Genomic DNA, 20,371 nt, shown 5'->3' on the forward strand with positions numbered 1-20,371 from the left:
GAAGTTCCCTGTACGTACCTGAATCAGTCCAGACAGTGGGTTGAGCCTCCTGTCCAACAGATGGAGATAGAGAAAAACTAAAAGGGTATCCTTTATCAGGACAGTGCTCACCCTGCATCCCTTCAGTATTTCTCTATCTCCAGCAGATGCAGATGGCAGACCATGCGGCTCCCCTCTAGTCAGCTAGATTGTTTGGGAACGTCTACTTTTTCCCTCTTTCTGTCTTATTTGGATCAAGCAAATACTTAATTTCTAATTTCAGTTTAAAAAAAAAAAAATCTTAAGTTTTCATTTCTTGGAGGGAGCAACAGTGTTTGCCCCTTGCTCTTACTGGGTGCCTAGGGGGGCTTTGCCCCTTGAGATCCTCAGCCTAGCACCCTACCTGGTGATCTGTCTGGTTAAGGGTGAAACTGGTGGTCCAGTCCCTCCTCCGTGCAGACCCAGAGACGAAGCATACCTCGGATCTGCTGCAGAGAAGTTCATTCCTCTGCTTCTTCAGATGTGAATTTCTTTCACATGGGTGGAGTGCCTCTTCAGATACCTGCTGAGCGCAACATTCATAGTTTCACTTCATGCTGCTCCTACTCATCGGTGTTACTTTGGGTGACACTCTGCCTCTGGTAGGAGGTTTCTCCTCCCTCCATTTCTTGACTAACCTGTCAATCTTCCGATAGCTTGCCATATCTATGGTGACTTAGGACAGGGTGGAGGATGTCACAAAAACTGCTCCCCATCCACTTTGCAGTCACTTAAGGGTATTTATTTTTTCTTTCAGAAGTTACCCTGTCATTAGATGCGTTCATTGGCTGACAAAGAAGACCCCCCCCCACCAATCCATGTTGACATTTCTGCTTGTGTGCCACGAGGTTATCTCGAGCCATAGGCTTCATACCTATGCTTGGTTGTTGTGTGGTCTGCTCTGCTGATCAGATTGCTCCTCCTCTGGTACACTTAGGGTTCCCAGATTGGTGAGGAATTCCTCTTCCAAAGGGACTGCCTCATGCAGCATTCCTGTTTTCACTCTCAGCAGAGAGGTTTACAGACTTCTTCAGGTTGCTCTCATTCTGCTGATGTCTAGGACTCTCTCAGTATATGTTGCCTATATTTACTGAGGGTAGATGGGCCCTGTGGGCTTTGTTTGTCTCAGAGGCAGTTCTCTGCTGGGATTGGCAGGAGGTCTGTATGGTTGAAAGTCTCTGGGCTGTATTTTCTACAACCTAGAGGCTATTGCCTTTGTCCTGCAGCCCAGGGGTCTGTGCCTTGTGGTGTTCACTTCTGTCTTTGTCAAACAGTCCAGGAGGAAGCTGGGGGCACATGGAAGTGGTCGTCGCATATACCTTCACAGAAGGGTAGGTGATCCTTTTCCTACTTGAACCAGATCCCTGGCTGGAGTGCTTCCCTTTCACCTGGCTTCCCCTGATGGTAAAATACATCGTGTAGCTGAGCTTCAGTTGCAGCTCACTGCCCTGCTCAGTGTTTTGGCATGGGACTCCCAGTAGAGGAGTAGCCCTTCATGCCTTGGTACACTGGTTTTTATCCCATCTGACCTTGGAGGTCATATCTTGTACTTGTAGTTCAGCTGGTGGGGATTTGCTGCAAATCCTGATGCTTCTTGCTTTTTCTTTGGGTGGACATTTGGTTTCCATGCCCACTATTCCTTTTGAACATACTTTGGGTATCACTCTGCATGCCTAGTCTGTTTTTTTTTACCTGATTGATGATGAACTGCAGTTTTTTCTTATTGCCGGGCTTTCTAGCCCCAGCTGATTTTTTTGTTGTCTTGTGACACTAATGATTGAAAAAAAACAAAACAACCCCCAAATCTATGGTCTTGATCCTAGAGCTTTTTTTTCTCTTGTACTTGGTAATTTGCCCCTTTGCCTTTACACAAGAGGTCCTAGGCCTACTGGTGATAGTCTGAATTCATTGTTCGGAAGCTCTGACTGTGTTGGTTTTTGTGCAGCTCAGTGGGCTTCTCACCCCGTGCTCGCATTATGCCCCTGCCTTTAGACACTTTGCTACGTATCAGGATTTGTATGTCTGACTGTCATGCTAGTCTTTGAGGTGAAAAACCCAACTCTTTTCCGTCCTAGAGACCTTATAGGTTGGCTGCTTAACCGAAAATGTGGGGGAGAATGGTGGTGCTTCCACTCTAAAGATTTTCCCCATTTTTTTCCTGTTTTCGGCAGCCTCTAGCTTGGGATTCTCCAACGTGTGAGTAACAGACAGCAGGATGTCAGTCCTCCTGGCTCCCCTTGGAGTTGATTTTTCCATGTATCTGCTATTTAATGTAGCCTAGGTAGATGCTCGAATTTTGTTTCTATTTAAATTTGTATCAGAATACCTGGTATATTTTATTTGATCCAACTCAGAATTTTTTGAGATAAGACCATTGCTGGCCAACCACCAGACATTCTGGGTGTGATAAGTTTGGAATCTGTATAAGCTCCAAATGCTTCATGATAGCTTCTTTAATATAGGCACTGTCATGCTTCTAAGGCTAATTTCCTTGTTTTTTGACTTAATATCCATTTTTTGAAAGGTCAGTAACCAGATTTATTTATTTATTTAAACAGCTTTTTTTTTATACCATTATACAGAAAACAGGTTTCTATCTCCACAGTGTACATGTTAATATAAATAAACATAAAATACATAATTGGAATAAAAATTACTAAAACAATTTTATAAAAATAAAATAATACTAAAAGATATCTAAATTCATTACTTAAAAGAAACAGTAAAAAATAAAACTTATGACTCTCTCAACTTTTGTCTTAGGAATCCACCCTATACGCTTGTTGAAAACACCATGATTTTAACTCTTCTTTTTTTTTTTTTTTTTTTTTTTTTAATTTACTCAGATTGGGTTGTAGTCACAGATATTGTGGTAGACTGTTCCATAGTTTTGGTCCTGCGATCGAAATGGCTCAGTCTCTCACCTCACTTAGGTGGGCGGATTTAACTGTAGGTATTGTAAGAACTTTGTTGGCAGATCTTAACTCACGTTGAGGTGTATGGAGTCTAATCATCGAGTTTAACCACTCTGTCTTCTCACCGTATAAAATCTTATGAATGATACACAATTTATGTTTTATTCTAAATTCTATCAGTAACCAATGAAGCTTTTGTAGAACTGGGGTAATATGGTCTCTTTTTCTAGTGTTTGTTTATTATATTTTTTGCCTGTTTTGTTTTGTTTTTTTTCATTAGTTGCTGTCAATTCCTAACTCGTGTTTTTTGCTGTTTACATTTTGTTGAAACTTGAATAAATAAATTACAAAATACAAGAAATAGTTAAGCAATTGCTTTTTACACCTGACCTATATCTCTTATCAGACATCTGTAGACTCTGCTGTAGCCATCAATGACCTGGCTGTGGTGGTAGACCTTCTCAACATTGTCAACCAGAAAGCGTGAGTAATCTCTCGGTCAGGGATTATGGGAAAGGATAAGCTCAGTGGGGATAATTAAAGAAGCAGCATCCCATTAATGGATTTAAAAATATAGATGCATTAATAACATTCCCAATAAAAATGGCTTTTTGATTCTAGCAACAGACTTTGGGTAACTGAATCAGGAAAAAAAATCTTTACCCCCTCAGGCTCAAGAGAGTCTACCCAAACCTTTGGAGCTAAAACTAAATTGGCTCTTGAAGATGCCCAAATGTACACAATCAAAAATTGTTTATTTACAGTCATTTCTAAATCCACCTATGAAGAGAACGTCATGCTAAGCTGAATGCAATGTAAACATAATAAAACACAATTCATTAAACATTCATAAAATATAACAAGACAAAAGTAAAACATTTAAAATAAGCTTTGAGGTGTTTCTGAAATCTTTTATAGTCATCAATAATATGCAGAAAAATTCTGCAGGACTGGGCCATTAAATGAAAAATGTTCCTAGTGGCCTGTAATGTTCCTAGTGGCCTGTAAACAATACTCTTTAAATAAAAGTATACTCAATGGGCTATATGAATGTCAAATATGATCAGGAACATAAGGAAGTAAGAGCTAAGCAATGACAGAAAGGGCAGAACCATGTAAAACCTTATAAATAATCAAGAACTTAGATTTTATTGCTTGTTCTATTAGCAACCAGTGTAATTGATGCAGCATTGGAGAAATGTAATTACGAAAAGCAGATGAGGACACTAACCGAGCAGCTGCATTTTGTAAAGCCTGTAAAGCTTTCAAATGACACATAGGTAGACCAATGTACATCGAGTTGGCATAATCTAATGGGGTCAAAACAAAAGCCTGCACTATTAAATGCAAATCCTCTTTGGGTAAGACCTACTTCAGTGTCCTAAGCATGCGAAGCTTATAGAAATCTGAATGGATAGCTGCAGCCAACTGCGGTTTTAAAGATGTTACCTTAAATACAAATGAAAACCAAAGCAATAATGAATGAACAAAAGATAAATCATTAAAAAAAAATGTAGAGGACAATTTTGAAAGCTGTTTAAGCAAGTAAAATGATTTTGTGCAGCATTGCCCTCCTTTGCCTGGTTGAAAGTATATGCCGGCTTTTGCAACATGTGCACTTTTGACCAGGTTAAAAAGAGGCATTCCTGGGGGGGGGGGACGACGATATGTTTGTCAGGGAAGGAAAATGGATACATGCATATGTAATGAAGGCTTCGCTCCTTACTAGATTTTTTTTCTTTCCAGCTGCTGGGAAAGTATTTTGCATTTTTAAATCCTTCTCAGTTTGGTCATTCCCCTTATTTTGGGATTGACTGAGCTCCTCTTTATAAGCTGGGTTGAGCATGAGGGAAGGTGTGATTGGAGGTGGTTTTTGTTGAAAGTGGAAGCTGCTGTTCTGTGTGGATCCCAGTAGCCCCTCCAGTCTGCAATAGTGGGATACCCCAGGAGATCTCTGAGGAGAAGAGCTGGTTTGTTTTTGACCTGCTCCCTGTTCAGAAGGGACTTCCCCTGCCTGAGGGGACAGAACTGGGTGCTGTTTGCCCTGCTGCCATTCAAGTTGGGATCTGCAGCTGCCTGGGGTGCTGCTTTGCCCTGTGTCCAGTAATAGTGGGGACTGTAGTGACTTATAAGGAGAAGATGACTCTGGTTTTTGGCATCTCTGAGGAGGGAATTTTTTTTTCACCACCAGCTTCCTGTCTTACTTTGGAGAGAAGTTTTTCTTTTCCATCATTGGGAAGAAGTTTGGACACTGATTCAGAGGCTGAGCCTATAAGGAGAGATTTTGATGTTTGGTGCTACCATAATGTGTTTTTATTTGATTTTTTCCTTTTTGCCTGGAACTTTATTTTTAAGTTACAGTAAATTATTTTTTGTTGAGAGAACCTCAAGAACCAGCCTGCTGAACTGAGAGATCTGCCCACATGAATTACAAGTGGGAGAAACACTGAACATTTGATGTGATTTGGAGTGAGGAAAGGTACACAGATGAGATTTGTACATTGTACTCTCGCCCTAGCTTGATGCGCACTCTACCTAACTGCTGTTAAACTAGTGCGAGAGTATATGGTAGAAACCTCATCTTTGTATTCCTTTCCTCATTCCAAATCACATCAAATGTTCACTGATGTGTACTGTGCTGTTCATACATCAGACTGTGCATGTAAAACTAGCCCCCAAAGCCTAGACCACCACCAAAACCCACCTCAAGTTACTAGTTGACCCTCCCTCAGTGGTATAAATAGTTGCCTAATATGTGTGCAACCCCAGAGGCTCGCTCTCTGTCCGCTCCACTCTCCCCTCTCCCCTCCTGCCGAAACGGAATTTGCGATAAATATCACAAATTCCAATTCGGGCATACCGCACAGTTTAAGGCCAGGAAAAAGGGTGTAGTTATTTCCGGCATTAAAATGTGCAGTATGTGCGTTATGCTATCACACTCAATGTTAAACACCCCTCATTTTCATAAACCCCCGCCCAGACTCCTCCCCTTTGACTACATTTTCAAAATTTGCATTCGCATTGCGCAGTGTAAAAAAATAACACATGCATTATGGTGTTAACGCAGGCATTAAGGCCTTATCGCCCATGATAATGTCTTAACACATTTTGATGAATGACCCTGTTTGTGCCTCAGTTGGGCATACCATTATGCCATATGCCCATGCGGGGGCTCTTCTTTCAGTCTCTTCTGCAGAGCCACCAATCATGGTTTCTCTATTTCCTGCTTCCAGATTTCTTTTCCAGCTTAAATTTTAGCCGGATTCATTTGTCACAAGGCTCCGCAATCTTTTTTTGACACAAAAGGACTGACATCCTGCTATCCTCAGAGAAAACCTATTACAAGTAATCGATTCTACTTCACTCAGAGCAGAGAGGCAATTAACAAGGAAGCTGAAGACTTATTCTATTTGAGTCTTTCTCCAGTAAGGAAGGAATGCTAAAAAAAAAAAAAAAAAAAAAAATCATAAAGAGGCGGGAAGAGTGCATTTTGAAGAATCCACGTGAGAAAATGCTCCTCATGAATAACCTAATTTTTAAATCTTATAAATCAGGTCCATAGTGAAGTTAAACATGCATTTGATTTTTCTCCCAGGACAAGCAGGATGGTAGTCCTCACATGTGGGTGACATCAAGATGGAGCCCAATCATGGAACACTTTTGTCAAAGTTTCTAGAACACTGTGCCAGTCAAAGTTTCTAGAACTTTGACTGGCACACTGAGCATGCCCAGCATGCCACAAACCCTGCATCCAGTAGGGGTCCCCCTTCAGTCTCTTTTTCCACGCAACAGTAGCCTTGTGGATTTCTGGAGCTCTGAGAATTCCTCAAACTTTTTCTTCACAGAAATTTATTTCAAATACTTTAAAACTTTCCTCCATCCTAGGGTCCCCCATTGACCACCGACCTTCGTTGATGCCAGTAAGTTTAGCTTGTCCTTTGTGGTCGGTTCCCGGCAGTTTTTCCATCAGTGCCCGAGGGCCACAGACCGTGCGCTGCCTTTATTTTTTTCTAAAAAGATGGCGACCGGGTTCCGAAAGTGCCCCGAGTGCTTGAGGACTATGTCCATTACGGACCCTCACGAAGTATGTGTCCTGTGCTTGGGCCCTGCTTACGACGTCTAGCAGTGCACTAGCTGGCCCAAATGATGCCGAAAGGCCGCAGGGCCCACTTGGAAAAGATGGAACACCTCTTTAAGTGAGTATCTCCATCTACTCCAGCCAAGGCGACACTGAGTCGAAAACCTTCCTCTTCAACGACTCCGTTGCCACCGAAGTCGCAGCGCCATCAAAGCACCGGTGACTGTCCTTCACCAGTCTCTTCACGTTCCAAGGCATAGACATCATCTTCCTTGGTGCCGGAGAAGGACTGGACCGAGTATCGGGAAAAACAGTCACCGCTATTGACAGGATGCTTCTTCCGATGTCGCCACCAGCAAGCCATCGGTATCGACGGATCTACCGGCCAAGAGGTCCCGGGGAGAAGGGGCCCCATCCCCCTCTGGACCCGAGACACAGAGGCATTCCCCACTGGCACCAGTGCTGGGAGCCGAGACTCCACTAATACATGTGGACCCTCCGGCAACATCCTCCACGAAGTGAGAGCAGCATATGATATCTTTGAAACTGCCTCAAGAGTATCAGCAGCAGGCATAAGCACCAGACGCTGGGCATGGCTCAAATCTTCTGACCTACACCAGGAAGTCCAAGAAAGACTAGCAAATCTTCCATGTACAGGGGATAATTTATTTGGTGACAAAATTTAGGAAACAGTTGCGCAATTAAAAGATCATCATGACACCTTGCGTCAGCTGTCCTCTTTCCCCTCGGACTTCCCATCTACTGCCAAGAGGTCTTTTAGACTGGATCCTAGGAGATTTTCCTATAAGCCACGTAGGTATTATCCACCTCCATCCCGTACTTGGCAACCAAGACCTCCCCAAAGAAGCCAGCCTTGAAGGCCCAGGGCCCCAAAAGCCCAACCAGCTCTGCAGATTGATCCAGTATCAGGGTTTTGACTCCTTTCTAGAGAGCAGAAGTCAACCCCCGCCTGCCACACCCATTCCCATGGGAGGGCCGCTTGTGCCATTTTGCCAACATATGGCACACAATCACTACAGACCAATGGGTCTTGTCTGTGGTCAAACAGGGTTACCATCTAAACTTCCTCCTTCACCATGTCCGGCGAGGGGTCTAGTCTACTGTTCTCCGCTTCTCGAGACAGAGCTCTCGACCCTTCTGCAGTCCAATGCCGTGGAACTGGTACCTCGATGGGGTCAAGGGTTCTACTCTTGGTATTTTCTAATTCCAAAAACGTCAGGCGGCATTCATCCTATATTCATCGCAAAGAAAAGTTCACCATGATCCCTCTCCTGCAACGGGAAGATTGGCTCTGCTCTCTAGATCTTCAGGATGCTTATCCACACATTGCCATATACCCTCCTCATCGAAAATACCTCAGGTTTATAGTCTGCCACAATCATTTTCAGTTCCGAGTACTTCCATTTAGTCTGGCATCAGCACCTCAGGTATTTACCAAATGCCTGGCAGTAGTCGCAGCTCACTTATGACAAAACATCCACGTCTACCTGTGTCTAGACGATTGGCTCCTCAGAGATCCATCCCAGAAGGTAGTGCTCCACTGCCTCCATTTTACCATCAGCCTGCTACAGTCTTTGGGATTTCTAATAAACTATCCCAATTCACATCTGACTCCATCACGTACCCTCTCGTTCATCGGGGCAGATCTAAGTACAGTCCACGCCAAAGCCTTTCTCCCAAAGGACCGGGCATGCACGCTATCAACCTTAGCCAAGGCACTGCAGATTCGCCAAACCACTACAGCTCGTCATCTATTAACCTTACTAGGTCACATGGCGTTCACGGTTCTTGTAACTCCAATGGCGCAACTAGCCATGAGAGTAACACAATGGACTTTAAAGTCCCCAATCATCTCAACATGTTCCACATTGTCCACATCACCAACCAGCTTAGTCTCTCCCTGGCTTGGTGGATACAGGAGTCCAATCTCCAAATAGGACTAACCTTCCAACCTCCACAACCTCAAATTACTCTAACAGATGCATCCAACCTGGGTTGGGGAGCCCATGTCAACAACTTCCAAACGCAGGGAACCTGGACCACACATGAAGCAAAGCACCAGATACATTTTCTGGAGCTCCGGCAATTCAATATGCCCTCTTCGTTTTTCGGGATTGCCTCCAACAAGGTAATCCTAATTCAAACAGATAACCAGGTAGCAATGTGGTACCTCAACAAGCAAGGGGGCACAGGCTCTTACCTGCTGTGCCAGGAGGCGATGCAGATCTGGGCTTTCTCCTATTCCATGCTGCTGAGAGCGATCTACCTGGCAGGCATGGACAATGTGATGGCAGACAACCTCAGCCAGACCTTTCATCCCCATGAATGGTCCCTAAATCCCACTGTAGCAAACCAAATCTTTCACCAGTGGGGCCACCCACACATAGACCTCTTCGCATCAATTCACAACCGCAAAGTGGACAATTTCTGCTCTCTACGCCACAGTCATGACACACCGCCACGAGATGCCTTCGCCCACTCATGGTTAACGGGTCTCCTATATACCTACCCTCCACTTCTCGTGAATTTATTTATTTAAACACTTTTATATACCGACGTTCATAGCAATATCATATCGGTTTACAGGCAACAGGGGTAAATCAAATGAACCAAATGAGAAGCATAAAGGTACAATAAACAGGAAATAAGCGAACTTGAGCTGTAGGGGAAGATAGTAAAGTATTACAGAACCATAGAACAAGGTTTTTCAAACAAATAATAGCCTAGAGTAACAGTTAATATAATATAAAATATAATAGAATATATTATACGTTATAATAAATATAATACAAATATTGGCCTCGAGAAACAGGGAATTGTAAAACCGGGGTTGTGGCTAGTGGGCATCGGGGTGGGGAAAATTGATGGGTAGTACTAAGGTTGAGTTAGAGTGGAGATGGAGAATGGCGGCGTGCGGGTACTTCAGGTATAGGCTTGTTCAAACAGCCAGGTCTTTAGTTTTTTTGAATGTGGCCGTACAGCAGGACAGGGGCCCAATGATCCTCATAGCCCCTCACTGGCCATGTCAGGCTTGGTTTCCCATCCTACGCGACCTCTGTCTAGCAACCAATTCGCTTGGGCACAGATCCAACTCTAACGCAGAACAATGGGCTGTTGCGTCATCCGAACCTTCACTCCCTGTCTCTGACAATTTGGATGTTGAAAGGTTAATTTTGCAATCCCTTAACCTTTCTGACAATGTGTCCCAGGTCCTCGTAGCTTCAAGAAAGCCTTCTACTAGGAGATCTTATCATTCCAAATGGAAAAGATTCTCCTCATGGTGCACCACAAAAGAAATAGATCCCTTTTCCTGCCCCACAACAATGTTCCTGGACTATCTCTGGCACCTCTCGGAGTCTGGCCTATAAACTTCCTCCATCCAAGTGCATGTCAGCGCCATAGCCACTTACCATAAAGGTGTAGGACAGGGGTCAGGAACCTTTTTGGCTGAGAGAGCCATGAACGCCACATATTTTAAAATGTAATTCCGTGAGAGCCATACAAGACCTACCAAATTAATTTACTACAACCCCCTACTCTCCTGATGCCCCCCAAGACCTGCCAAATTAATTTACTACAACCCCCCACCCCCCCCAAGACCTGCCAAAAGTCCCTGGTGGTCCAGCAGGGGTCCAGGGCTTGCAGACAAATCTTTAATAAAGTAAAAATCTAACAAAAACCCCCACCCTCCTGATGCCCCCCAAGACCTCCAAAATTAATTTACTACAACCCCCCACCCTCCTGACCCCCCAAGACCTGCCAAAAGTCCCTGGTGGTCCAGCGGAGGTCCAGGAGCGGTCCGGGAGCGATCTCCTGGACTTGGGCTGTCGGCTGCCAATAGTCAAAATGGCGCCGACGGCCCTTTGCCCTCACTATGTCACTGGGGTCGACCAATGGCGGCAGTAGCCCCTGTGACATAGTAAGGGCAAAGGGCCATCGATGCCATTTTGATTACTGGCAGCTGACAGCCCTTTGCCCTTACTATGTCACAGGGGCTACTGCCGCCATTGGTCGACCCCAGTGACATAGTGAGGGGAAAGGGCCGTCGGCGCCATTTTGACTACTGGCAGCCGACAGCCCAAGTCCAGGAGATCGCTCCCGGACCGCTCCTGGACCCCCGCTGGACCACCAGGGACTTTTGGCAGGTCTTGGTGGGGGGGGGGGGGGGGTGGGAGGTTGTAGTAAATTAATTTTGGAGGTCTTGGGGGGTTTTATTAGATTTTTACTTTTTTATTAAAGATTTGTCTGCGAGCCAGATGCAGCCATCAAAAGAGCCACATCTGGCTCGCGAGCCATTGGTTCCCGACCCCTGGTGTAGGAGATGCCCTGATCTCGGCGCAACCCCTTGTAGGGCACTTTGAGAGGCTTGCTACAACTGAAGCCTCCACTGCGTCCTCCGGTTCCAGCATGGGACCTTAATTTTGTGCTAGCACAGCTCATGCGATCTCTGTTCAAGCCCCTGCATTTCTGCGAGCTTCAACATCTCACTTGGAAAGTGATCTTTCTAGTTGCTGTAACATCAGCTTGCAGAGTCAATGAGCTACAGGCACTGGTAACATACCCACCATATACCAAATTTCTTCATGATCGTGTGGTACTCAGCACGCACCCTAAATTCCTACCAAAGGTAGTCTCTGATTTCCACTTAAATCAGACCATAATACTTCCAACCATTTTTCCAAGGCCTCACTCACAACCAGGTGAGCGGGCTCTGCATTCTTTGGACTATAAACGTGTGCTTGCCTTCTATTTAGACCGCACTGCAGCCTATAGGAAGTCCACCCAACTGTTTTCCTCATTTGATAAAAACAAATTAGGAGTTTCGGTGGGCAAGCAGACCCTATCCACCTGGCTGGCAGATTGCATTTCTTTCTGCTACCAGCACGCAGGCCGTCCACTACAGGAACGCATAAAAAAAGATTCAGTAAGGGCTATGGCAATGTCGGTGGCACACCTTCATTCTGTACCTCTTACTGACATCTGCAAAGCTGCCACATGGAGCTCCCTCCACACATTTGCAGCTCATTATTGTCTCGACAAGACTGGTAGGCAAGATTCCATCTTTGGCCAGTCTGTCCTACGTAATTTGTTTCCAGTTTAATAACACAACTTCCTTCCTACGACCCACTGTGAAATTCAGGCTGCCCTCCTACCCAAAACCACCCCAGTTGTTGTGCCCATTGCACGTCATTGGGTGTTTTGGGCTCATTCTATCAGGGCATCCTGTAGCTTGCTAATCCACCCACATATGAGGACTACCATCCTGCTTATCCTGGGAGAAAGCAGAGTTGCGTACCTGTAACAGGTGTTCTCCCAAGTCAGCAGGATGTTAGTCCTCACGAAACCCGTCTGCCACCCCGCAGAGTTGGGTTCGTTTACGTTTTATTATTTTATTTTTCACTCATACTTTTGCTACAAACGAGACTGAAGGAGGACCCTGCTGGATGCTGGGCATGCTCAGTATGCCAGTCAAAGTTCTAGAAACTTTGACAAAAGTGTTCTGTGACTGGGCTCCATCCTGATGATGTCACCCACATGTCCTGGGAGAACACCTGTTACAGATAAGCAACTCTGCTTTCTCTTGACATGATCTAAATGATCCCCTCCTTGCATGCTGATATAAACATAGCTCATTGGATTGCTGCTGTTGGATTAGATGTAGTACTCCTTTTTTGCCAGTCTCTTTAATAATTGTGCAGGTAATCCTTGACTGGTATGCCTAGTATCTTGTAGTGGGACTACGTAGTAGTTCTGATATGATAGTGTAATTTTGCTAGAATTGAAATGGTGGGATTTTTATTGGGAATATAAGTAAGCACATCTATACATTTCTGAGTCTATTGAGTTGCTGCTTCTTTTATTTCAGGTTGTAATTGACTTGGCAGTTATAGCCGTTACCTTCCTATGCTGTGTGTATCTGCAGTGAGGATAGTATTCTTTTTGCTGATGGGACCATTTTTTATTGATAGCTTTTTCCTAAAAATTACAGGACCTCAGTAGACACTCCTATATCACTCTGAGAAAGAGAAAGCATGAGTTACACAGTGTACCAGTGATACAGTAGGGTTTGGTAATGCATTTTGGCTCTTTTAATACAATTATCTTGTTTAGATAAGGTGTCTTATTTACCTGTCTGTGGAAGTGAGAGAGGATCCTTATGGCTCGTGCCTGGAGACGTTATTGGAGATGTCTGCTATGGGGTCTGAGAATCCTCATAATGATACAAGCTGTGGGTATAAAGTTTATAATACAGAGATGTTGGAGAAGGCTGTAATTGTTTCTGGTCATCTTCACAGGTCTTTGTGGAAGCTGGATATGTGTACCTCTGTCCTGCCCCAGATTGAAAAATTACTCCTCAGCAAATATGAAAGGTGAGAAGGCCATGGCAAACAGGCTTTTCCTAGAAAGCAGAATAACATGGAGGAACCTGACATGGAAGCTGGAGTTGAGGGGCAATATGGAAGTTACTGCGTGTGAAGGAAAGGAATGTAAGCTGATAACAGCTAAAACAATTGATCAGCTTGTTCTGAGACCTGGATTTTGTACTTAAGAGTTTCAAGAAGAAAGTGGTTTACCTTCTTGGAGATGATGCCAAAGTCTGTAACAGACATTCTTGATGAGCAGTTTTTAAAAAGCTTGAAGAATGGTCAAGTGTTTGGCAGCTAAGATTCAATGCAAAAGTGTCATGCACTTGGATTGCATAAATTCCAAGAAACAGTATCTGATGGTGGAGGTGAGATACTGATGTGAACCAGATAGAAGAGAGATTTTGTCAAATATGATCACCCCAATCTCAACATTGCAAAACTGCAATGGTGAGGTGGCCAGAGTTAGAGGAATGCTGGAGTGTACAGGGAGAAAGTATAACCAGTAGAAAAATGAGGTAATTCTTCTGGATGAGTCACTGGTGGGATTTCATATGAAGCAATGTGCTCATTTCTGGAGGCAATACCTCCTAAAGTATATGGTAGAGTAGAGGCACTCTAGAGAGATGCTACCAAAATGATGTAGTCTTAAAGACCAAAATATGTATATCTTAAAAGAAGGTTTGATCGAGACATTGAAATATCTAAAATATGTTTGCTTCTTGTATGTTAGATATATTTTGCCAGAAAGAATCTGTAGAACAAGGCAGTATATGAGGCTAAAAGACAACTCAGGAATAACATTAGAAAATGTCTTTAGAGATGAATGGAACAGCGTCCCAGTAGGTGTGGTGAAGGCAACCACCATAGCTTAATTCAAGAAAGCATGGGATAAATATTGAGGATCCTTAGTTATGAAGAAGTGAAAAGAGAGCCAGAGATCTCAAATTCGGTCTGTGGTATTGCACTAGGAAGCAGATTGAGCAGACTAGATGGGCCTTTATGGTCCTTATCTGCCACTACTATATTCTATGATTGGTGTACAAGGGGAAGGAGGTGTAGGTGAGGTGTGGCATCTGAAACAGAAGTAGCTTGAGCTATCTGGGGAGGAGGGAGTGAAAATGAAGGGGGGGGGGAAGAATAAGAGAGGGATGGTCAGGAGGGAGCAATCAAGGTAGGATATAAGTTTCTCTGACAGACAAGGAGCTCTGTCTCTTCTCTTAGCAGACATCAACTGAACTATCAGAAGAGCCCCCCTCGCATGATCTGAGAGAACCTGGCTCCTTTAACTTGGTTCTGAATTATTTCCAAGCACTGTATTTCTTAACGTTTGGTCAGGTGAATCCAGGACAATGGGTTATGCACCTCTACCAGCAAATGGAGATGGAGCAAACTGATGTCACAGTATATATACCCCTGCTGTGACAGCCTGCCAGTATTCTCAGTCTCCAGCAGATGGTGGACGTACATCTCCCTATTGGGGATTGCTTTACTGTGAAAAGGAGAAATAAAAGGAACATAAGTTGTTCTCTAAGTTGATCTTAGCTGTTTCATAATAGATTTTACCTTGATTATTATCCGTTCATTATATTCGATATGTTCCATGTAAACCGCCTCCCCGGCGATAGTTATTTCTGTTAAATGTGAACCGGAGTGATATGTATTGTATACAGGAACTTCCGGTATATAAAAACCAAAAATAAATAAATAAATAAATAACATTAATTTGCCCTGCTCTTCTGCGGTGATACCAAATGGTCCCGCCCCCAGTTGAGAATTCTTGAGGGATTTCCATGGTGTCTCAGATGAGTGCCTTGGACTGGTATCTGGTTGTTCAGCCAGCGTGGCCTTAGCTGCTCAAACATCTGAAAAGCAGCGGGTGCAGGAAGACAAGCACAGCAGTGATTGTATATGCCCTCTCCCTCTGTAAGTTTAAAAAAAAAAATGACAGAGAAGGTGTGTTTTATGTAGGATTTCCTCCTTCCTTCGGTCTCCGAGCCTGGCACACTGTTCCGATGTTTGTCCTGCTCCATGGGAGGTTAAGGGACATGGACAGCCTGGAGGGTTGAGCAGCTTTCTTAGGCTAGGCCCCGCTCTGAGGTTTTTTTGCTAGGCGCCGCATGGTAGGCCTCAATGGCGTTTTCTGTTTTTGTTAGGTTGCTGTCTTCAGGATTGTCTCTTCGGCTAGTGTGTCTAGCTGCGCATCCAGGTTGTGTGTCCAGTTTTTGGACGCTTAGTTGGGCCTCTTGTGCGTTCAAGTTTAGCGGCACCCTTAGTGGCCACATGCTTACCTGTGTGCACAAGTTGGGCATTTGTTGTGCATTTATAGTTGGGATTGCCTAGCATTATGGTGCCTATCCATAGGGCTGCCTAGGTTTTGGGATGCCTAAGTTGGACACCTAAATTTTTTTCTGGACATAAAAAAAAAAACCAGCTAGATGCACGCCTTCATTTGCCTGTTAAGCTTACTGATGGCCTAAAGGCACTTATAGGTAATAAACCTAAGTGCCTTTCCCTCTGCGCTGCCTGTCACATTCTGGCATCTCAGCCTAGCATGCCCGCTAGCTTGTGCCAGCGCTGTTTGAGGCTCAGGGAGAACTATCTTCCTCTGATTTTACTAAGCCTGGTTCTTCCTAGCCTGATGAAGGTCTGGGTAAAGATGTGTCAGGAGGGGCACCTGATCTTTCAACTCCCCTAACTGATTTGTCAGCAGGAGAGGGTAGTTCAGTGAGTAAGCCTCAGGTGCCTTCTGGTTTTGGCATGGATCCTTCTGTCTTTTCATGGATAGAATTTTTCCAGGGATTGCAATCCTTTCTTCAGACATAGTCCTCAGCCCCGTCCAATGCTGCCAGGGCAGAGTTTTAGGTGGGGATCTCTCTCTCGCCCGGTTCTATTAAGTGCCGGAGTACACCTAGATTGTCAGCATGACTGCCCGATAACAATCCAAATTGCACAGATGATGAGGCTGATCCTGACTTGCATGAAGATGGAGAAATTACTCTGGGATTAGAACTGTATAGGAATATGCTGTGGTTCTTCCATAGATATGAACTGCTGACCTTGATTTCCAAGACCTTGAAAATGCTGAGAGTACCTGGAGCTGAGAGTGTCTGAGCCAAAGAAAAATCCCATTTTGGTTTCCTTGCTCTTGTTTTTCCCTATGATGGAGGCCATTCAAGAATTGATTGATTTTGAATGGGGCGCCTAAGAGGTTAATTTCAAAGGGGATCTGGTTTTGGAAGGCTTTTGTACCCTCTGGATCTGGTGATGAGAGAGCATTTACGTTTTCCAAGGGTGAATGCACTTGTTTGTGCAGTCTCCAAGCAGATGACTATCCCCATGAAGGGAGGAGCGGCCTTGAAGGATGTACATGATAGGAGGATTGAGGCTAGCTATTTATTTATTTATTTAAGGCTTTTATATACCGACTTTCTTGATACAAATCAAATTAACTCGGTTTACATCGAACAAGTGGTTAACCGTAATCGTAACAATTAACAAGAGACATAGACTGAAGAAGCAAAAAAGTTACATTATAACAGGGGCGCAAAAACTGGGGGGCGGAAATAAAGAGGGGAGAGCAGAGATGAGATGATTAACTTTATACAGAGGATGGTGTGGGATGGGCCCACCACAATATAACGTATATGAATACTTAGTGTTTGTTTAATCACAGTAGAGTTAGGACAAATCTAAGTCGAGCTGTAGGCTTAGGAACAGGGAAAGGCTCGGCAGAAAAGCCATGTCTTGAGTTTCTTTTTAAAAGTTATAAGACAGGTTTCCTGCCTGAGGTCCAGTGGCATGGAGTTCCAGATGGAGGGACCTATTGTTGAAAATGCCCGGTCTCTGATGTTTGATTGGTGCACTGCTTTGATTGGAGGGATGTGTAAGGCTCCTTTGTAAGCTTCCCTTAAGGGTCTGGTCATGGAGTGAAGTTTGAGAGGGTGTAGCAGGTCAAGAGGGGTCTGATGGTGTATGCTTTTGTGAGTAATTGGAAGAGATTTATGGAGAATCCTAAAGTTTACAGGGAGCCAATGGAGATCTTTTAGTATAGGAGAGATGTGTTCTCTCCGATTGGTATTCGTCAGGATTCTCGCAGCCGCGTTTTGAAGCAGCTGGAGGGGTTTTATTGTAGTAGCGGGAAGACCTTGCAAGATGGAGTTGCAGTAATCGACCTTGGCGAACAGGATGGCTTGGAGGACCGATCTGAATTCGTTATGGAAAAGGAGCAGCTTGAGTTTTTTGAGTACTTGTAACTTGTAGACGCATTCCTTCGTAGTTTGGTTTATGAATTTCTTTAGACTCAGATGACTGTCAATTATGACTCCAAGGTCTCTTGCATGGGAGATTTGTGTGCAGCTGTTGATGAAGTGGACTGCCTTCTGGGGTGATGAGGAGGAGTTCTGTCTTGGTAGTGTTAAGCACCAGGTTAAGGCTTGCGAGGTGGAGGTTGATTGTTTGCAGATGTGAATCCCACAGTTTGAGAGCAGAATCCAGAGAATTGGATATGGGAATTAAGATTTGAACATCGTCTGCATATATGTAAAACTTCAGATTTAATTTTGAGAGTAATTAATTGAGAGTAATTTTGAGAGTAGCCTTTGCTTCAAAGGCTAGCCTTAAGCAAGCCTTTGAAGCAGTGGCAGTGACTTTGCAGATCACTTCTTGTTGTTCCCTGGTGGTTCACTCTTGTTTACTTCTCTCTCAGGAGGTCGATGACTCTGGGGTGAATTCCAGGGCAGTTAGGAAACCACCAGCTGCCACCTTGGCAGATGCGGGCTGTGATTTGGTCTACACCTCAGCCAGAGGGGTGGCTTTGATAATAAATGCCAGGTGGCAGATATGGCTGAGGAATTGGTCGGCCAATATGACCTCCCAGGCTAACCTTGTGAAATTGCCCTTTAAAGGCTCGCTTTTGTTTGGGAGCGAGTTGGAAAAATTGGCCAGTAAATGGGGAAAATTGCCAGTTCCTCAATTGCTGGAGGATAAGAAACAGGCGCTGCACTCCTTTAGCATGAGAGGTCATGCTAGGGAATCTGTGTTTTCGACCCAATGGAGGAGCGACCTTTCAGAGAACTCAGCCATTTGGTAGGTTGCAGTCCTTTCATCCCAGACAACCCAGAAGTGGCACAGATTCGGGTAGGGGAACCTCCTGAGCCTCCCAATGAAGGTTTGCCGACCCACTCCCGGGAACAGGCGATAGGGGGAAGCCTTTCTCTCTCTTATTAGAGGTGGGTCAAGATCACGATGGATCATTGGGTCCTGGAAGTGATACGAGAAGGATATGCATTGGAGTTTCGCAGTGTTCCTCTGGACATGTTCATTGTGTCTCCCTGCCACTCCCCGCAGAAGAAGCAGACAGTGGAGGGTACATTGGCAAGGCTCCCCAGTCTGAGGGCTGTGGTTCCTGTGCCCACATCTCAAGAAAATACAGGGCAATGTTCCATTTATTTCGTCGTGCCCAATAAGGAGGGCTCCTTTTGTCCCATCCTGGATCTCAAAGGGGTCAACCGTCGTCTGTGGGCGACTCATTTTCGCATGGAAATTCCTCTGTGCAGTCGGGGGAATTTCTGACCTCTCTGGACCTTGTCTGAGTCATATCTGCCTAGAGCATCAACATTTTCTGAGTTTCACAGTTCTTTGTCGCCATTATCAGTTTCAAGCGCTGCCTTTTGGTCTGGCCACCGCTCCCAGAATCTTTTCCAAGATAATGGTAGTAGTTGCAGCAGAGTTGAGAGAGGATGGGATCCTAGGACACCCTTATTTGGACGACTGGCTGATTCATGGCCAAGTCGCTGGAAGGGGGCTGCCGGCGACCTGCAAGGTGATCTCTGTTGCAGGAGCTTGGCTGGGTGGTGAACCTGGCCTGCTCATTTGTTTGGTTCAACATGAAGCAGGGCAAGGTTTTCCTGCCAGAAGCTTGTATTCAGAGGTTGATGGCACAGCTGCATCTGTTGAACACTCTGCGCCCAACTGTATGGTCCTACCTACAAGTGCTTGGTTTAATGGCGGCAACCCTGGAAGTGGTGCCGTGGGCAAGAGCGCATATGCGTTCTCTCCATCGCTCCCTGCTGTCTCAATAGAGTACGCAGTCTCAGGTTTACTCGATTCGGCTCCACCTGCCAATGGGAAGTCTCCTCCCAACTGCAGTGGTGGCTACAAGTGGATCATCTAAGGAGGGGAGTTTCCCTAGCATCTCTGGACTGGCTAGTGCTCACAAAAGATGCGAGCCTCCTTGGTTGGGGAGCCCATTGTCAGGAACTGACAGCGCAAGGGCACTGGAATGCAGAAGAGTCTCTCTTGCTGAAACGTGGATACTCTGCGTTAGTGATTTCCATCTTGCTAAGAGCTAGAAAGTTCTCTATTTCTTTAGCCTGTGTGCGGGTTTGGTGTATATTTGAGACCCGGTATGAAGATCAAGATGCTCTTTCTTATTCAGTTAGAATCCCACTCATTTTTGAATTTTTGCAGGGTGGATTGAATAAATGGTTGGCCCTCAGGTCCTTAAAGGTACAGGTAGCGGCTCTCGCCTATTTCAGGGGTCAGGTGAATCGTGGATTCTTATCGACTCATTCTGATGTGGCCCGTTTCCTGAAAGGAGTGAATCATCTTCATCCTCCCTTGAGTTTCTTAGCAGGCCTTACATTTAGACCGATGCATAGCTTTTCCTTGCTGAGCTTGAAAACTGTGTTTCTTGTGGCGATTTGTTCTGCACATAGAATTTCCGAGCAGCAGGTCTTATCTTGCCGGGAGCCATTCCTACGGGTGATTCCAGGTTTGCATACTGTTCCTTCCTTTTTACCGAAAGTGGTCTCTGATTTTCACTTGAATCAGTCAATCTCCCTGCCTTCTCTGGACAGGGAAAAAGATGTAGAAGAGTATAGTGTGTTGCGACCCTTGTATGTCAAGAGACACATCAGGTATATATGGAGGTTACTAAGCCTTTACAGAAGGCAGATTGCCTGTTTGTCCTC

At 44.8% G+C, this 20,371-nt stretch overlaps 1 protein-coding gene across 3 annotated transcripts in view; it reads left to right on the plus strand.

The window, feature by feature from the left end:
• The window catches only part of KATNB1 (katanin regulatory subunit B1), a 172,954-nt gene that overhangs the window by 141,035 nt on the left and 11,548 nt on the right, over window positions 1–20,371 (plus strand). For all 3 annotated transcript variants that reach the window (XM_029608925.1, XM_029608924.1, XM_029608923.1), the window contains exons 17-18: window positions 3,340–3,416; window positions 13,329–13,403. In XM_029608925.1, the coding sequence (XP_029464785.1) occupies window positions 3,340–3,416; window positions 13,329–13,403 (152 nt within the window). The remainder of the gene's footprint in view (window positions 1–3,339; window positions 3,417–13,328; window positions 13,404–20,371) is intronic.

The sequence above is a fragment of the Rhinatrema bivittatum genome, chromosome 7 (assembly GCF_901001135.1).
Source record: "Rhinatrema bivittatum chromosome 7, aRhiBiv1.1, whole genome shotgun sequence".
Lineage (NCBI taxonomy): Eukaryota > Metazoa > Chordata > Amphibia > Gymnophiona > Rhinatrematidae > Rhinatrema > Rhinatrema bivittatum.